General features: G+C 60.1%; 1 protein-coding gene across 1 annotated transcript in view; it reads left to right on the plus strand.

The window, feature by feature from the left end:
• The first annotated feature begins 3,595 nt into the window (after positions 1 to 3,595).
• The window catches only part of NTSR1 (neurotensin receptor 1), a 38,561-nt gene continuing 24,868 nt past the window's right edge, over positions 3,596 to 17,288 (plus strand). Inside the window, exon 1 of the mRNA XM_072801690.1 lies at positions 3,596 to 4,446. Coding sequence (XP_072657791.1) covers positions 3,724 to 4,446 — 723 coding nt within the window. The 5' untranslated portion in view covers positions 3,596 to 3,723. The remainder of the gene's footprint in view (positions 4,447 to 17,288) is intronic.

Raw genomic sequence — 17,288 nt, forward strand, 5'->3', positions numbered from 1 at the left:
AGCCAAGCCTCCTAGGAAACTTCCAGGGAACCGGGCTGCCTTGAGCGTGTCTCGGAAGTTGGATCTTCTTTCTCCTTGGGAGACAATCTGATGCCGGCCCTTGCGTCCCAGACCCCAGCTTCCCTGCGAGGCTCACGCTGGGGGGCTCCACGGGCCCCCGGCCTTCTCTGGGAGGGCCGGAGCTGTCCCGGGTGGTTAGGGTCACGGAGGAGGAGGCACCGGCCTCTGGGGGTGGGTGAGGGTCCCAGGGCGCAGTGTTCCACGAGGCCCAGAGGGAACAAACCCCGCCTTGTGCGCCCCCAGCCCGGACGCCTGGAGCTGAGCCCCCGCGGCCTCTCTCCTCTCCCCTCACCCCGGTCCACCCTGTGCCCACCCCGTCCCATCAGCCCTCCTCCCCTCGCACCCCACACCCTCCCCCTGCAAACACCTCTGCACGTAAGGCTCCTACAGTTTGCTGGGAGCTGCAGGGAGTGGCCCCAAGTCCCTGGGTGCTGGCAGTGGACCCACGGATGGGGGATGCAGCGGGAGCGCTAGGGACAGGGCCTCCAGGCGATGGAAACCCACTCTTCGTCCGTGTTTATCCACAGAGATCCAAGGATGAGGGGCCCCGGAACTGGGAGGAGCCCTTCAGTGAAGGCGTCTCCCGTGGCTCTACTTCACCCTCGACGGAGAAGCTGCAGCCCAATCAAGATTCTGCACAGCAGCTCCCAGGAAGGGGTGATGCAGGACGCACGCGGCCCCTGTGGGGGCTCCTCTCCCTCCCCACGCGGGCACGGCTCTGTCTGAGGAGCGCACACCCAGCCCGGGGCCCCAGCGCAGAGGAAGGAGGCGGGCTTGCCGGTGAGGACCCTCCAAGGCCTGGGCGCCCAACATTCTGCGCCTGAACACACACGCACACACGTGTGCCTTGTGAAGGGCAGGTGGTGCAGCAGGACAGGAGAGACGAGGACGAGCCGGCAGCCCTCCGCGGGCCCGGCGCTGGACCTCTGGGGTCTGCTGACAGCCCCCACGGGAGCGGAAGGAGGCTCTGCAGCCCCTCTGGCCGGTCACACTCACACTTCGCTTACACTTGCACATGTGTTGCTCTATTTTTAAGATTTTCCTTGGAATGCTGTACATTCGGAAACGTGTGTAATTTCCATGCCGTGGATGAGAAAATCCACAGCTAAGACTCTGCACGTATATGCATATTACATTTCCTCAAATTACATTTCCACATTAGCGCTACTCCCCCTGCCCCCAGCCTTGCAGGAAACATCAATTCTGTCCTGATAAGGGTACGGCTGTTCACTTATTATTATTTTTAATTTAGGAAGAGGTCTCTTCCTGGCAAGGATCGCCCTGCAGCCGATAGGCCCAGAGGGAAGGCAGGGCCCTCTGGTGCAGAGGGGAGCCCACGGCCCAGCCCGCGCCAGGGACTGAATTCCTGCAGCCAGGAAAGGGGTCGTCTTCACAACCGTGATCTTCTTTTCTGGGGGGAGTAAATGCCCCTACTCCTCCCACAGCCACAGGGCCGGGGCAGTGTGGGGCCCTGCCCTCAGTGCCTACGGGACTTACGGGACAGGCCAGCGGCATCTGGAGCGTGGGGTCAGGGTGACAGGCCCCGAGGCTCACGCTGCAGGGCTCTGCTCCCCTGAAGCCAGCCAGGTGCCAGGCTTCGGCGTGTGAGTGTGGGGGCCGGGCACCCGCCAAGGGCACGGCCCGGTCACCCGGAGACACAGCTGCACCCAGGATCTGCCCTCCCCTCACCTCGCTGACACGTACTGGGAAGGGTCTCAGCTGTTTAGGAAGTGCTCACGTCAGGGGAAGTCAGAGGGAGAAAGGGCCTCCGTGCCGTGGGGCTCCCCATACACGGGACAGGGGCTCCGAGCCGGCCCCCAGGGAGCCCCCACCGGGGCCTGCGCCCGCCTCGTGCACCTTCCGAGTGACATTTCCTCCATGGTGTGAAGCAAATGCCTTGTCCAATATTTGAGCTAAGTTGACTTTTATGATTTGTTAAGCTCCTAGGCTGGCTCGGAAAGAAATCTCGAAAAGAAGGCCAGCTTAGCGGAAAGGTCAGGGCTTGCAAACCAAACAGTGAGCTTAAGCAGCTGGACCACAGTGCGTTTCCACCGGCGGCGTCCCGAGGCGCTTCAGCTACTGGCCGGCAAAGAGCCTCCCCGCCGGAGGCCCCTGAGAGCGGTGAGCAGACGCCCCCCCCGCCCCGTGTCACCTGTGAGCCCAGATGGCAGTGAGCCCCCGAGGCTCCGACATGGTCTGGCACCATCACTTCCTTGGGTGACCGGCACACTCAGGTCCCCGTCCCAGGAGCCGCTGACTTTGTTGGCAGGCTTCCCTCCCAGAGAGCAAGCTGGTCTGACCCGCTGGGGGTTCACGCCACTTTTGTTGGCCTGGGCCCTTCACCCTCACACCCTCTGAAGCCACTGCACAGTCCTGTCACCAATGCCTGTCACAGGGCACCGACTACGTGCCAGCCCCGCCGGCATCAGAAGCAGCCCTGGCCCCAGGGCCCATCCGTCCTGGCATCAGGCCCGTTTTACAGATGACGAGCCCAGGCACAGAGCAGCTCAGGCGGTTGCCCAAAGCCGAGCGGCAGGACCAGGACCAAGCCGTGCGGGATGCTTGTGTTGCCTTTGAAGGCTGAATTTTTAAGCGCACATTTTTATGCACTAGGATCCCCTGATGAGAACATCAGGTTTCTGCGGAACAGGCAGGCCCAAAGCCACTTGAAAAGAGGAATAAATACAGACCCACTCCAGCTGCGGACGGTGAACAGGTCTGGGCCGGGGCGGGGGGGGGGGGGGGGGCACTGGCGAGCTTCTCAGCCTCACGCCTTCCTCAGCCCCCACCACCCCAGCCTGCAGGTACAACCGGCCAGGTCCACACAGGGCAAGGCTGGGACCCCTGGGGCCGCGGGCTCTGGGGTGACTTGTGATCCAACCCAGGTGGTGATAAGATGGGTGGGGTGCCCACCCATGCCCACCCATGCCCACGGGGGGATGAAGCCTCCCTGGGGTGCCAGGGATAGGAGCCCGCAGCTCTCTGCCTCCCCTCGTCCAGCACTCCAGGCCGGGGCACGGCCCAGAGGGAAGGGCAATAGGCCAGCTCTGCAGCACCCCAGCCACCCCAAGGGGCCTCGGTGCCCTGTCCCCCCTCCCCGGCACCTCCCTCACCCCCCCTGGGGGAGCGGGCCAGCTCCCTTCCTCGGATGGGCGGGGGGACGGGGGCGCGTGAGAAGTTGGGACCACGGGGAATGAAGGGCGCGCTCCGGGGAGGCTGCGGGGACAGAGCCGACATCCCCGCCCCCGGGCGGCCCTGCGCGGGGCTGGGCGGGGACACGGGCTGGGGCCGCCTCCGCCTCCGCCGCCACCGCCCCCCGCGCTGGGCGCGCCGCGCCGCCGCCAGCCAGCCGAGTGGAGGCGCGGAGCCCGGGAGGGCGCGGGCGCGGCGGGAGGTGTGGGCGCGGGGCGCGGGGGGCGCAGGGGCGAGTGACCGAGGCTGCCGGGCGCCAGCGTGCGCCCCTCTCCGCGCCCGGACCCAGGTGTGCAGCCGGAGCGGGGGAGCCGGTGCAGCGGAGCGCGGGGAGCCGGGCGGGCGGGAGCGGGGAGCCGGGGCCTCGAGCGCCCGGGGAGCGCGGCCGGGGCTGGACGGGGCGCCCGCTCGCCGTCCCGGGGCCTCCCCGCGGGCTCCCCCTGCTCGGCCCCCGCCGGAGCAGCGCCCACCATGCGCCTCAACGGCTCGGCCCCCGGGCCCCGGGGCGCTGCTCCGGGCGCCAAGCCCTTCCCGCTGCCGCCCTCGGGGCTGGAGGCGGCGCTGCTGGTCCCGGGCCTGGGCCTCGGCAACGGCTCCGGCAACGAGTCGGAGCGGCCGCGAGCGGCGCCCAGCAGCGACCTGGACGTGAACACGGACATCTACTCCAAGGTGGCGGTGACCGCCGTGTACCTGGCGCTCTTCGTGGTGGGCACGGTGGGCAACTCGGTGACGGCGTTCACGCTGGGCCGCAAGAAGTCGCTGCAGAACCTGCAGAGCACCGTGCACTACCACCTGGGCAGCCTGGCGCTGTCCGACCTGCTCATCCTGCTGCTGGCCATGCCCGTGGAGCTCTACAACTTCATCTGGGTGCACCACCCCTGGGCCTTCGGGGACGCCGTGTGCCGCGGCTACTACTTCCTGCGCGACGCCTGCACCTATGCCACCGCCCTCAACGTGGCCAGCCTGAGCGTCGAGCGCTACCTGGCCATCTGCCACCCCTTCAGGGCCAAGACCCTCATGTCTCGCAGCCGCACCAAGAAGTTCATCAGCGTCATCTGGCTCACCTCGGGCCTGCTGGCCGTGCCCATGCCCTTCACCATGGGCCAGCAGAACCGCAGCGCCGACGGCCATCACCCCGGCGGCCTGGTGTGCACGCCCGTCGTGGGCACCGCCACCATCAAGGTGGTCATCCAGGTGAGCAGCGCGTCGCGGGGGGGAGGGCGGGCAAGGGCAGGGGCCGGCAGGCACTCCCTCAAGGCGCGTCCGGCTTCTCTGCCCCTCAGCTGACAAGACTCCCCAGGCTGCGCACCCTCTGGGACAGGGAGCGGGGTCACCAGGAAATGTGACTCCTGGGCAGCTGGGAAGGGGCGGGGGGGAGGGGGCCGGGTGCTGGGGGCAGCCCCACCCCCTCTGCCCTCCTTTCACTGCGGACCTGCCAGCTCTCGGCCCCCATCACATCCCCTCCTTCTACCTCAGGAGGCTGGGCTGTCAGGTCAGTGACGGCTCTGACGCTCCACAGATGGGCCTCGGCTGTCCCCAAAGTCCCTGAGAGCTAAGGCGGCCACTTTCATCGCTTCCCAAAGGCTTCATGGCCCCGGAGGCTACGTGCATCCCCCCATGTGGCCCCCACACCGCCCCCGTGCCTCCTGGCTCTCCTGCTCCTGCTCACACTTGGGAGGGGGAGCCGAGCCCGATGCCCCCTGCGCCGGTTCCTGGGTTAAGCCCCAGAAGTCCTGGCTGTGAGCCAGGTGATGGCAGCCCTGACCTCACGGGGGAGAGGATTCAGGAGAAAGCACGTGGAAGCGCTCGCGTGCTTCCTGGCACGTCTTGGTGGTGATGACAAAGTTGCTTCTGCTGGGAAGGTCTTACGTATTTGGGCGTGGTGGCAGGTGGGGAGCTGCGTGGGGGGCAACACCGGGGCCCAGTGGCCAGCAGCCCCCGAGGGCCTCAGCGAGGTGCTGCGGGAGCCTGGGGGGAGCCCCCCCAGGAGAGCGGCTGGGATGAGGCGTCCCGACAGGCAGGGGAGTCGGCCCTGGAGAGAAGGCCTCTCGGTCAGGGAGCACTTGGCAAGGGCCCTGAGTGGGAGGAGGTCTGGACAGAAATGCCACTTGGGGTGGCATCACGGCCCTGGGACCGGGCAGCCATGGAGGTGCAGCGTGGCCTGAGGATGGAGGGTCTGGGTGGGGCCTGCAGGTGCTCAGTGGAGCCAGAGGAGGGGGCCAGGGTGCCCCCCGCCCCGTCCCCACCTGGCTGTCCTTGGACGCCTACAGCAGGGCCCGTGCTGGAAGTAGGACGGTGTGCTGGGGCGGGAGCTGGCGTCTGCCCCTCATCCCCTGGGCTGCGGCTGACCCTCCACGAGCCACCACCGAGTGCCCCCCACAACGCCTGTGCTGAGAACCTGTGGCTGCGGGGTCCCCTGCGTGCAGAGCACCCCCACCCCAGCCACATGCAGCAGGGAGGTTAGTAGAGCCCGGCTGCCTGTCTGCAATGTGGTCTCTGCACTGGAGGCAACGGCACATGGGGCCACGGGCCATGAACGGTGGGAAGTTGCCTGCTGCGGCTTCAGGGGCCCCGCGCCCCCCCCCCCAACCGCTCCTCTCTGGCCGGCTGTGCCCAGGGGCCTAGCAGCACGCCTCCTGCCTTCAAAGGGCTCACGTGGCCGGTTTGGGTCAGCAGATGAGGCCCGTAGCACTCGCTGCCCACCCGGGAGACGCCCCCACCCAGGCCCCAACCCTCTGGCTCCCAGGGCTCGGCCAGGAGCTGGTGGGTTGGAATCCTCATCAACAAGCCACAGCAGAGCAAGCGCAGCCCCCGAAACATCCCCTCTGTGGGTCCTGTGCGATCAGACGCCTAAGTGGCACCACTTCACCTCCCAAAGGGTCATTCCTCGGACTCCCTGTGCTCGGAGGCTGCGACAGCCACGCATGCAGGGTGCGTCCTGGTCGTTCCCCCATTTGCCAGATGTCTGCTGAGCGTCGACTGCAGACAGGCCCCCCCTCTGCGCCACAGACATAGTGCCGCCCGGGCATTGACTCGGTGCTTGCTGGCTTCCTGGCGCCCTTGGAGACTGGCCTGGCTTCCCCTGAAGGCCCGAACCACGTGCGTGGAAGACTCGCACCAGGCTCCCTTCCCTCCGTGCTGACCGCTGCGGGGGCAGGGGGGCCTCACCACCATCCCTGCTCCCTTCTGCACGCCCCGGGAGAGGTGCCCCGGGTTCGCGTCCCCCACCTGGCCTTCCAGGCCACTGGGCAGGTCAAGGCGAACATCCACTGTTTTTAAGCAGTGACTCCTGACGGGGGTGGGGGGTGCCTGTCTGTGTGTGCCCCTCTCCCCGACCGTGCTGCAAGTGGGGAGGTGTTGGCCGATCAAACAGCCCCCCTTTCCAAAGCAGAAAAGCCTGCATGTCTCCCAGGAAGCGGCCGGCCCTCCCCGTCCACAGGAGCCCATCCCCGGGCACTTGTGCTCAGAAATCATATTTAGAAATGAGAGGATTTGGGATCAGATTTCTGAGCAACTTTGAATAGTCATTCCTGAATTCAGCCGGGCATTTTCTGAGCGTGCAGCCTGGAGCTGGGCTGAGCGGAGCTGCTTGGGAGGGCAGCTGGAGCAGAGGCCCCCGGGCCTGGGCCCCACGTGGACAGGCGGCCGGGAGGAGGTGCCCACAGAGCCCGGGAGGGAACGGGATTCAGTCTCCCTCAGACTGTTGACGGCAGTGAAGACTTCCAGAATGGAAGGCTCGTGTGTGCCAGGCCATCGAGGGGTCTTCCCACTAGACCGTCGCCCTGAGAAATAGCCCTGCCTCCACCACGTACCCGGAACGCGTCTCCCTGGGTGCGCGGCGGTCCCCACGGAGGCCCTGCCCACGTGGAGCAGCTGTGCGGCTCCTGTCCGGTCCCCTGCAGTCCTGCCCGCTGCCCTGCTCTGACCTCAGGCACCACGTCCGTCCTGTGCCCCGGCCGCTCTGTTGCTGGCTTCAGGTGGGGCAGGGCCACGTCCTTCCCTCCCGCGAACGTGTGCGAGTCCTCACTGAGTACGCGGGCGGTCCCGAGGGCCGAGGGGACCAGTGACCAGCGGTGGCAGAGGCCTGGGGCTTCGAGTGTCTGGCTCAGCTCTGACTCTGCCAGAGGCTCGTCCAGCCTTGTGATGCTGGTGACCCCCAGCCCTGACCCAGGGCTCAGTGAGGGTCCAGCTGCCCCCCAGGGCGGTTGCTCACCTGCTCGCCGGCTCTGGCGCAGTTGCGGCCTCAGCGCCTAGGCACGTGCTGCTCCTGTGCCTGTTCTCATTTCCCCAGTTAAAGAGGGAGGGCCGGGGGGGTGCTGACCCCCCAGTCCAGGGTTCTAAAGCTTGGGGGACTGTGCCCATAGTCGTGCAAACACCTGTAACGCACACACAGAAACACACATACACGTGTGAACATGGAGTGTACATGCGTGCACATAGATACGTGTGCATGCACACAGACACGTACACACAGGTTGTGCACACATACGTGCACACACACACACTTGTGCATGACCGCATTCCCACGCAGCATCCTGTCCGCGTTGCAGGGTGGGATCTGGGGTTTGGACGCGTGCAGCGGGCAGGGGAGGGAAGCTCAGCGCCCAGACTTCTCTAACAGGTGTCCTGAGCATCGACACCCAGGATCAGGGTCGCCCCGGCCCTCGGTGCTGAGGGACAACACGGGCAGAGGCCCAGGGCCCACGCTCGTCCTCACCTGGTGCCCCGTGGTGGCTTTGCCCTGGCAAACGGCAGGGCTTCTCCTCTGCCGAGACCTGGTTCTGCTGTTTTGGCAGTAAATTTAGTTTTTGTGATGCTCAGACCAGTGGTAAAGTATTTGCACACCGGGTGCAGGTGTGCTCCGTGAGCAGGGACGGAGGGAACGTGGGCGCCTCCCGGGGCAGGACGGCCCCTCCGCGGCCCAGCGGTGCCCAGGCGAGGGCGGGGAGCGGGAGCAGAGTCAGGGACCGCATCGCGGTGGCAGCCTCGCCCCCCAGCGAAGGGCAAGGCCTGGGCGGCCTGCGCCAGCACTGCCGTGTTGCTGTTTTCATGCCCCGTGCACCTCCCGTGGCCCCCGGGCTGGAGGACCCGCTCCTGGGGGCTCCCTGCTTCTGTCACCTGCTCAGATGGAAGCGCTTCCGCAGGGCAGGAGCTGGGCCCCACAGCCACCTGCCCCGGCCCTCGCCTGATGCGACTCCATGGAGCAAGAGGCCGCAGGACCTCTCTCCACTGAGGCGAAGAAAACTGTTCCAGGAAAGTCAGACCATGAGTCGTGTTCTCAGGATCTGCATCCTGCGGCACCTCGATTCTCCGCTCCTCCCCCAGCCCGTGAGCCCCCGTGACGCCGGCACCTGTGGGAGAGGTTAGCGAGCCACGGGGTCCCCAGGAAGGTGGCTGCGCGGCGCACGGACGCTCCTTCGGGTCCCCCAGGCTCTGGTTCAGGGACAGTGTGACATCGGTGTGCAGTCCCGACAGGGGAGCCGGCGGGGAGGGGGCCGCATGCCCCACAGGAGACCGAGGCCCAGCACCCGCCGCTTCCCGCCAGGGGCCCGCACCCGAGGGGACATCGCGGTGAGGTGGCTGCTGAGCCCGCGTCACTCCGGGGCCCGTCGGCCGGGGACGGGGAGGCTGCGTCACACCCTGACAGTCGTGCGCGCGTTGGGGAAACCCAGGAGCTGTGCTGGGGGTGACCTAGCGAACGTGGGTCCGTGAGAGGCGCACATGAAGCGCTCTGCGGCCCGGCCCAGCCCGTGAAGGCTCTGGGGGCGCCCGGTCCTCCGGAGGCTCCCTGCCCCGAGGGGCCAGCGGGGTCCCCCAGGCGGCGCTCTCCCGGCGCGCGGCACCCGGGGGCAGGGGGAGGGCCTGCCACGACCCGGTGCTGAGCTCGCCCGGCTCCTCCCCAGCAGCACCTGCCGTTTGCTTGGCCGCTGCCCGCAGATGTGCAGCCACCCGGAGGCCCTGCGGCCGGCCCGGGCTCTTCAGGTCCCACCAGGAAACTGAGGCCCCGGGAGGGAGCCAGACCCGGCACCCGGCACCCGGCCTCCGCCCGCGGGGTGACGGCACACGCGACGGCAGCGGGGTGCTCCACCAATCCCTGGGCCGGGGTGGGGACCCGGGGGGGGGGCGCCCGGAGCGTCCCTACGGCTCGGGGGGCAGCTTGGGGCTCCGCAGCCCGGTGGCCTCACCGCTGGGCGGCCGCAGGACCCCGGCCGAGCAGCGAGACTCTGGGCCTCGTTCCTTTGCCTGCCGACTCCGGGCTCAGACCTAATACACGCGAGATGCCTGCCACGGCTCCGGGCGGCGGCCGGTGAGGGCGCTGGGATGCAGCCGCCTCTGGGGGGGCCGGGCCGTCGGATGCGTGGGCTCCCCTCCCGGGGCGGCGAGCTGTTTCTGTCACCCAAGGGCATCCACACTCTAGGGGTGCACACAGCAGGGCCCTGCAGGAAACCCTTTACTTTAACATTTACACTTAGTGAAAATCACTTTTCCTTTGTTTACTTCTGAGTTTTGGCAAGTGCACAGGCCCGCGGAACCACCTCCCCAGGGGCTGGAGGCCAGTCCCGTCGCCCCGGAGCTTTGTCTCATGCTGTTGCTTTGGGGCCCGCCGCGCCCCACCCCACCCTGGAACCCAGGATCTGTTCTCTGGGCCTTGCACCTTCCCCAAAATGTCACATAAACGGGGCCTCTGGGGTGTCCCCCCATGAGTCTGGCTTCTTTCACGGACTCTGGCACTGGTGGCTCATCCAGGCTGTTGCCTGCATCAATAGGGTCTTCCTATGTCGGGGGAGGATTCCATGGTTTATTTATCCATTTGGCAGGTGGAGGACGTTTGGGCAGTTTCCAGTTCGGAGCAATTATAAATAAAGCTGCTACTAATATTCGGGTATAGGATTTTGTGTGAACACGCGTTTTCATTTCCCCCAAGCAGACACTTAGGAGCTGGATTACCGGGTCATGCAGGACATGTGTTCAACCTACTAGGGAATTGCCAAGCCTTTCCAAAGCGGATGTGCCGTACGGAGTGTCCACAGCCACGTGGGAGGAGGACTCGGGGCTCCGCATCCTTGCTGGCAGCTGCGATAGGGTTTTTTTTCTTTTTTAAATTTTATTTATTTATGAGAGACACAGAGAGAGGCAGAGACACAGGCGGAGGGAGAAGCAGGCTCCATGCAGGGAGCCCAACGTGGGATTCGATCCGGGGACCCCGGGGTCACGGCCTGAGCCCGGCACTCACCCACCGAGCCACCCAGGTGCCCGGCACCTGCAACAGTTGTAGGTTTGGGTTTTATTTTCATTTAGCCACCCAGGGGGTGTGCAATGGGGTCTTGCTGTGGCTTGATTTGCGTTTCCCTAACGACAGGTGATGTGGAGCATCTGTCCGTGTGCCGTGGGCACCTGTGCTCCTTCTCTGCCGAACTGTCCGGCCAGGAGCTTGCCCAGGTGTTAAATGGACTTGTTTTCTTGTTGTTGCATTTCGAGAGTTTTAAAAATACCTTCTGCATTCAAGTACTTTGTCCAGACATGTGATTTGCAGACATCTTCTCCCCTTCAGCGGCTTATCTTTGCGTTTTCCTAACACTGCACGTCCCCAAGGAAGCAGCTATGGTTCTGATTGGGTCCAACTTACCAGACATTTTAACGGATCATGCTTTTGGTGTTGTGTCTAGGAATTCACAAAGATCTTTCCTGCTGTTGTCTATCGTCTTTATAGTTTCATATTTAGGTCTGTGATCTGTTTTGAATTCATTTTTCTATAGGGTAAGATATGGGTGCCTTTTTTTTTTCTTTTTTTTTTTTTTTTTCTTTTTTACATATACGAATCCACGTGGGCAGTATCGGTCATGAAAAGATGATCTTTTCTGCACTGGAGTTTTTTGGGCACCTTAGTCAAAAGCCGCCTGACCTCCTGTGCGGGGCCCCGCCCAGGCCCCGCTCCATCTGTGTGTCTGTCCTGCCCCTGCCCCCACAGGCCTCCAGCACCGCAGCTCCACAGGACGCGTTCCAAGCAGCCTGCGTCCTCCAGCTGTGCTCCTTTCCAAAACTGCTCTGCTACTTTTGTCCCTTGGCCTTCTACGTAAATTTTAGTCCCCACAAGAAAAGCATGCAAGGGTTTTTATTTAGAGGCAGTCAGTGTGTCAAGCCGTGCTGGGGAGACACGGCATCCTGACCCCGAGACATCCAGTCCCCGGGTACAATGATCCCCCCGCCAAGTTAGGTCCCCTTTGCTGTCCTTGGAGCCAACTTCCCACATACAGATCCTGACGTAGTTTCTTAGATCTATGCCTAAGCAGTCATGTTTTGGGAATTATTTTTCTATTTCCAGTTTTCCATGGCTAGCGTAGAGAAGTGCGATTGGGCTTCGTGTGGTGACGTCCTGTCTTGCAACCGTGAAGAGCACACTTATTAATTCTACAAATTATTTTGTGGGTTCCCCGGGATTTTCTGCATAGACAGTCGCGTTTTCTGCGAATAGAGGAAGTTTTATGTCATCCTTTCCAATCTGTACACCTCTGATTTCCTTTCATTGCCCTATTGCTCTGGCCCGTGACTTCCAGTAGGATATGGAATTGGAGCGGAAGAGAAAACTTCCTGGCCTTCTTCCCCATCTTAGAGGGGAAGTCTTTCCACTTTACAATCAAGGATGAGGTTTTTTGTTCAAGGTTTGAGTAGATGCCCTTTATTGGATTAAGAAATCATGAATGGATGTTGGATTTTGTCCAGTGCTTTCTCTGCATCTATTGATTGGTATGGTTATGTGGTTTTTCTTCCCTAGTTAATATAGTGAATTACATTGATTACATTTTTATTGCAGTAAAATACATATAACATAAAATTCACCATCTTAGCCACTGCTAAGTGGACAGCTCAGTGGCCCGAGGCATGTTCTCGGTGCTGGGTGACCATCCCCACCACCCGTGTCCAGCAGCCTTTCACCTCCCAATGGGAACTCTGTCCCCAGGAAGCAGCTGGTCCCCGGCCACCACTCCCCCTGCCCCGGAGACCACCGCTCTGCCTTCTGTCTCCGTGGATTTGACGACTCCTGGGACCTTGTGTCAGTGGAAAATGTTGACTGGTGTTCAATGTCGGACCAGCCTCACGTGTCTGGTCTGGGCTCCTTTTTATATATTGCTGGATTTGGTTTCATATTTTGTTGAGAACTTTTGTGTCCATGCTCATGAGAGATGTCGGTCTGTGGCTTTACTCTCTTGTGCATCCTTGTCTGGCGCCAGTATCAGGGTTGCGCTGGCCTCATGGAGTGATCTGGGAAGTACTCGCTCCCTCCTGTTTCCTGGAAGCGATTATGTGGACCTGGGAGTCTGTCTTCTTGAAAGGTTGAGTAGAGTCCCCCAGTGAGTACGTTGGCCAGGGGTTTTGTTGGAAGGTTCCAGCCATGGGTTCAGTTCCCTTCATGGGCGTGGAGAGATCCCAGGGTTGTGTTTCTGCCTGAGCAGGTTTGGGCAACTTGTGACTTTCAAGGAATTGGTCTATTTTCACATTTGGGGGCGAGGAGTTTGTGGCATTCCTGTCGCCCTGATGCTTCCTGCAGGTGCCAGGACCCCCCCTGCTCTCACGTTCCTGGTGACCGTGCACCCTCTTTCCCCTGGTCTATTCTGCTGGGAGTTTATTGATATTATTATGCTTTTTTGAATAACCAGCTTTCGGTTTCATGATTTTTTTCTGTTGTCTCCCTGGTTTCTTTTTCTTTTTCTTTTTTTAAAGATCTTTAATTTATTTACTAGAGATACAGAGAGAGAGAAAGAGAAGCAGGTTCCATGCTGGGAGCCTGACAAGAGACTCGATCCCGGGTCTCCAGGATCAAACCCTGGGCTGAAGGCGGTGCTACACCGCTGAGCCACCGGGTCTGCCCCCTGCTTTCATTTTTATTTACTTATGCCCCGATCTTCATCTCCTTTCCATGCTTCTTTTGGATTTAATTTGTTCACAGTCCCCTAGATTTCTTCAAGGTGGAAGCTTAGATTATTGACTCCGGGCCTTTACCCATCTGTAGTTTAAACATCGAATGCTCTGACTCCCCTCCTAAATGCTTGCTTTAGTAGGATCTTAAAACTGTGGAAACATATTCTAATTTGATTCAAGATATTTTATTTCTCCTGAGACTCCCACTAGTGTTTGGACTGTTTAGAGTCGTGTTGTTTAGTTTCCAAATGTTGACAACATTTGTCATGATTTGTAATTCCGTGTGCTTAGAGAACACACTTGCATGATTTCGGTTCCCTGGAGCTGTTCACATCTGTCCGGCGGCGAAGAGGCGCGACCTGTGCCAGTGAGTGACGTGTGCACAGAACACACACTGGCTCTGGTGGGTGTCTCTCCCTCTGAGGGTCAGTTGGGTGGATAACATGGTGTCATTTAGTTCAAAGCTTCCATTGGTTCTTTCAATGTAGTTTCTTTTCATCTTGTAAGAACTTGTATCTTTCCATTGATTTCAAGAGTGTTGCCTTTACCTCAAGGAGCATGGTTCTTGCACCTGCTCCAGGGTCCTCATCTCAAGTCCCACCATATACGCCTTCCTGAGGGAGGTCCGTATATTGTCTTTCCTGTGAGTATTAGTCATGTTTTCCTGGTTCTTTCCATATCAAGTGGATTCTGGGTACTTTCTGAACACTTTGAATATGGCTGTGTTGTTTAGAACCCCCTGGAGAATGTTGATGTTTTTAGTGGATTCTTTTCTTTGGGCAGAGAGCCCAGGTAGAGTGGCCAGTCGGCCTCCCTGGTGGTGGTGGCTCCGTCAGTGCTATCTGCAGAGCCCGTGCACACACCACGCAGGGTTTCGTTGGGAGGTGGCTTATGGTGTGGTGCACCTTTCTGGTCCTTCCTTTACGCTGCTTCTTTTTTTTTTTTTTTTTTTTTTTTTTTTTTTTTTTTTTATTTAATTTACTTATGATAGTCACAGAGAGAGAGAGAGAGGCAGAGACACAGGCAGAGGGAGAAGCAGGCTCCATGCACCGGGAGCCTGATATGGGATTCGATCCCGGGTCTCCAGGATCGCGCCCTGGGCCAAAGGCAGGCGCCAAACCGCTGCGCCACCCAGGGATCCCTACGCTGCTTCTTTAGGTGTGTTCCATGCACGTGCAGGTCAAGGGTAAGCTCAGGATCTGTGTCAATTCGTGCACAGAAATTGGGGATCCCCTTGCCAGCTGTCTCATGGCTGAGATTTCCTCCCACACCCACCAGTTTCCAGAGACTCTTCTCTTAGTCCTCTGACTGGAAAGCCAGAGCACTCCATTTTATTTCCTCGCCCGACTTTCTTGGGTACACCCGTCTGTATTTGTTCTTGTAACGGCTATTCTGGGGCTGTAAGCATGCATCCTTAAGTGATCAAAGTCTGGTAAGAATTCACGTTGTGCCCATTCACGCCTGACACTTCTCACTTCTCATTGCTCACCTGGAGGGCTGCTTTAATTAAATAATTAAATTAATTTTTTTAAATTAATTTAAATTTAATTTAATTAAATTTAATTAATGTCTGTTAAAAGGAGAATTTATTGTAAAATTCAGTAACTCTCCCTTGACGTATTTAACAGGTCACATTTTCCTGTTTCTTTGCATATCTAATAATTTTTTTATTTATGCTGAACGTAGTAGATGGTGCATTGAAGAGCCTCTGTGTTCTGTTACCTTCCTTTCAAGAGTGTCGACTCTTGCTGGGGTGGGTCTTCCGGTTACAGACTGATCACCCTGGTTTACAGCTCGTCTGTGCAGCTTAACCAAGCCCCTCTGACTCAAGTCCCAATGTCCCCTGTGGATTGGGGGGTTTCTTTCAAGGCTCAGTTAAGCTTAGTTTAGGGCACAATGCTCATTCCTCAGGTGTGGACCTCCTGGCATCCGAGCAGAACACTCGGGGTGTTAATGAGGCCTCTGCCCTCCAGCACTGCTGGGATGCCAGGATGCCAGCCACCTCCCACAAGGCTGTCAACATTTCAACCTGTGAACCCAGCCCAGCCAGCCCAGAGCCACGAAGAGCCCCTCACAGGCTTCTGAGAACCCACCCGCCCAGGAAGGCCTCTCTTTTCAGTGCCTTCTCTGCAGATTCAGACTGCCCTGCGGCCCCAGGGCTCTTGCTGAGCTCTGTGTCCTCCGCTGGAATAGCCATGCTGGGTCCAGACCTCAGCTCCTAATGTTACAATCAGGAAAATGTCCCCAAGGAGAGAAACGGGTGACAGTGGGGCTCGCCTCGGGAGTTTCCCTGCTCTCGGCCACTGTGGTCTTGTGCCGAAGCTCGTCCTGTGCCTGAAACGACTGGCTGGTGCATTGTGTACAGTTGCATGGTTGTTTATGACAGGAGAGCTAGTCCAGTACCCAAGTGGGAGTCATCCTGGATTTTAAACACTGCCTACTTTCAAAAATATCTGAGACAGTTTATGATAGAAGATGTTGGTTCAAAGGAACTATTAAAACAAAGCTGCAAAGAATACCCAACAAAGAAACATGGTTATCCTAGAAACGGGAAGTTGAAGAGAGCCACTGTGTTTGAGTAAATCTTATACTGGAGCTTATGAAAAACAGAGACATTATTTGGACTTAAACATTTTTAGCACACTGTCTGTTAAAAGGTGAATTTATTGTAAAATTCAGTAACTCTCCCTTACATATTTAAAGGTTAAGAGCATTCTTCAGCGAGTTCTGTGCTCTTATAACTCAAAAATGCTTCCTCTATTTAAAAAAAAACAAAAAACAAAACAAAACCCACATGATTTCAGCCTCCTGAAGTTCAGAGAGTCCGGGCTGTTTGGGATGAGTCCCTGTTCGGGGGTTGCTAAGTTGTGACTGCTCCCAGCAGGCCGCGGGAGGCTGCTGTCCGGGGTCTAAGTTCCCCCGTCCTCTGGCAGGACCACGAAGCCTCCACCTGCGAGGGCGGAAGTGCACCTGGGTCATGTCACTTGGGAGCCCCGGGCGTCGGGACATCCAGGACTTGCTGGTGCCGAGCCAAAATCAAAGATTTGTCCATTTGTAGGTCCGTCTGCTTCAGGCTCTGTGCCCAACAGGATGTGCACGGTCGGAAGCTGTTGAGGTCACTATTTATTGCCTGGGGCTGAGGGAGAAGCGATCACATCTGTCCGGCCTCCCTCCCAGGATCTCTGCGTCTGGGCTCACCAGCTGCTCCTGGAAACCCGTAAAGGGAAGGAGCGCCGGGTGGGGGCAGGGAGCTCCCCAGCCTAGGGGAGACCCCTCCTGGACTGCCGCAGGGTGCGTAGCCCCGTAACGCCGTGGCTCTGTCTCCCCCACTCCAGGGGCGGGCCTGGCAAGGCGGGGGCCAGCCAGATGGAAAAACGTTCCGATTCTTTGAAACCAGCTTCTGGTGAAGCCTCGCTCTCCGGCGGCCTCCAGGGGGTCGTGGCCTCCAGGGGTCCCCTGTCTTCCCGGGACGACCGGCCAGGAGCACAGGCACCAGGGGCCAGGGCCCGAGGCAGGGTAACGAGACGACGCAGATGCGAGCCCCTGTGAGCCAGGCGTCGGGCAGCCGGGTCGTGGCCAGTCCCCTGCGGCGCTGGCAGCGAGGCCCGCGTGAGGCAGGACTGGCCGCCCAGAGGCCCCCCTGCTCCCCACAGGCTGGCAGACGCCTGGGCCCTGGACTCTGCCCCGAGGCCTGCTGTGCTGAGGGGGCTGCCCTCGGGGGCACTGGCGCCCGCTGGGGGACCCCTGCCGCCTTGGTGCTGCATGGAGTTTGAGGAGCAGCGGGCACTTGCCAGGCCTGGGGCTTGCAGGGTGCAGGTCCGTGGGGGCCCTTTCCACCCTCGGAGGCCCAGAAGATTGGGGAGGCGGCCACGCAGACGCCTGAGCATGGTCTTGTGCCGAGGTGCACCCCAGCCGCAGGAAGCTTTCGGGAAGAGCGAGGCGCCTCTGAGGCACCCCTGTCACACTTGCCAGCGTGCTAGACGCAGATAATTGCAGGGCACTTACACAAGCTTAGCACCCGTTCGACTTCCTGCAATTCATTTTCCTGACAGCTTGTTTAAAAGACGCCCGTCTAATGTATTAAAATGCCTACATTTATGTCAGATGTGGAGATGAGC

This window comes from Canis lupus, chromosome 26 (genome assembly GCF_048164855.1).
Source record: "Canis lupus baileyi chromosome 26, mCanLup2.hap1, whole genome shotgun sequence".
Classification (NCBI taxonomy): Eukaryota; Metazoa; Chordata; class Mammalia; order Carnivora; family Canidae; genus Canis; species Canis lupus.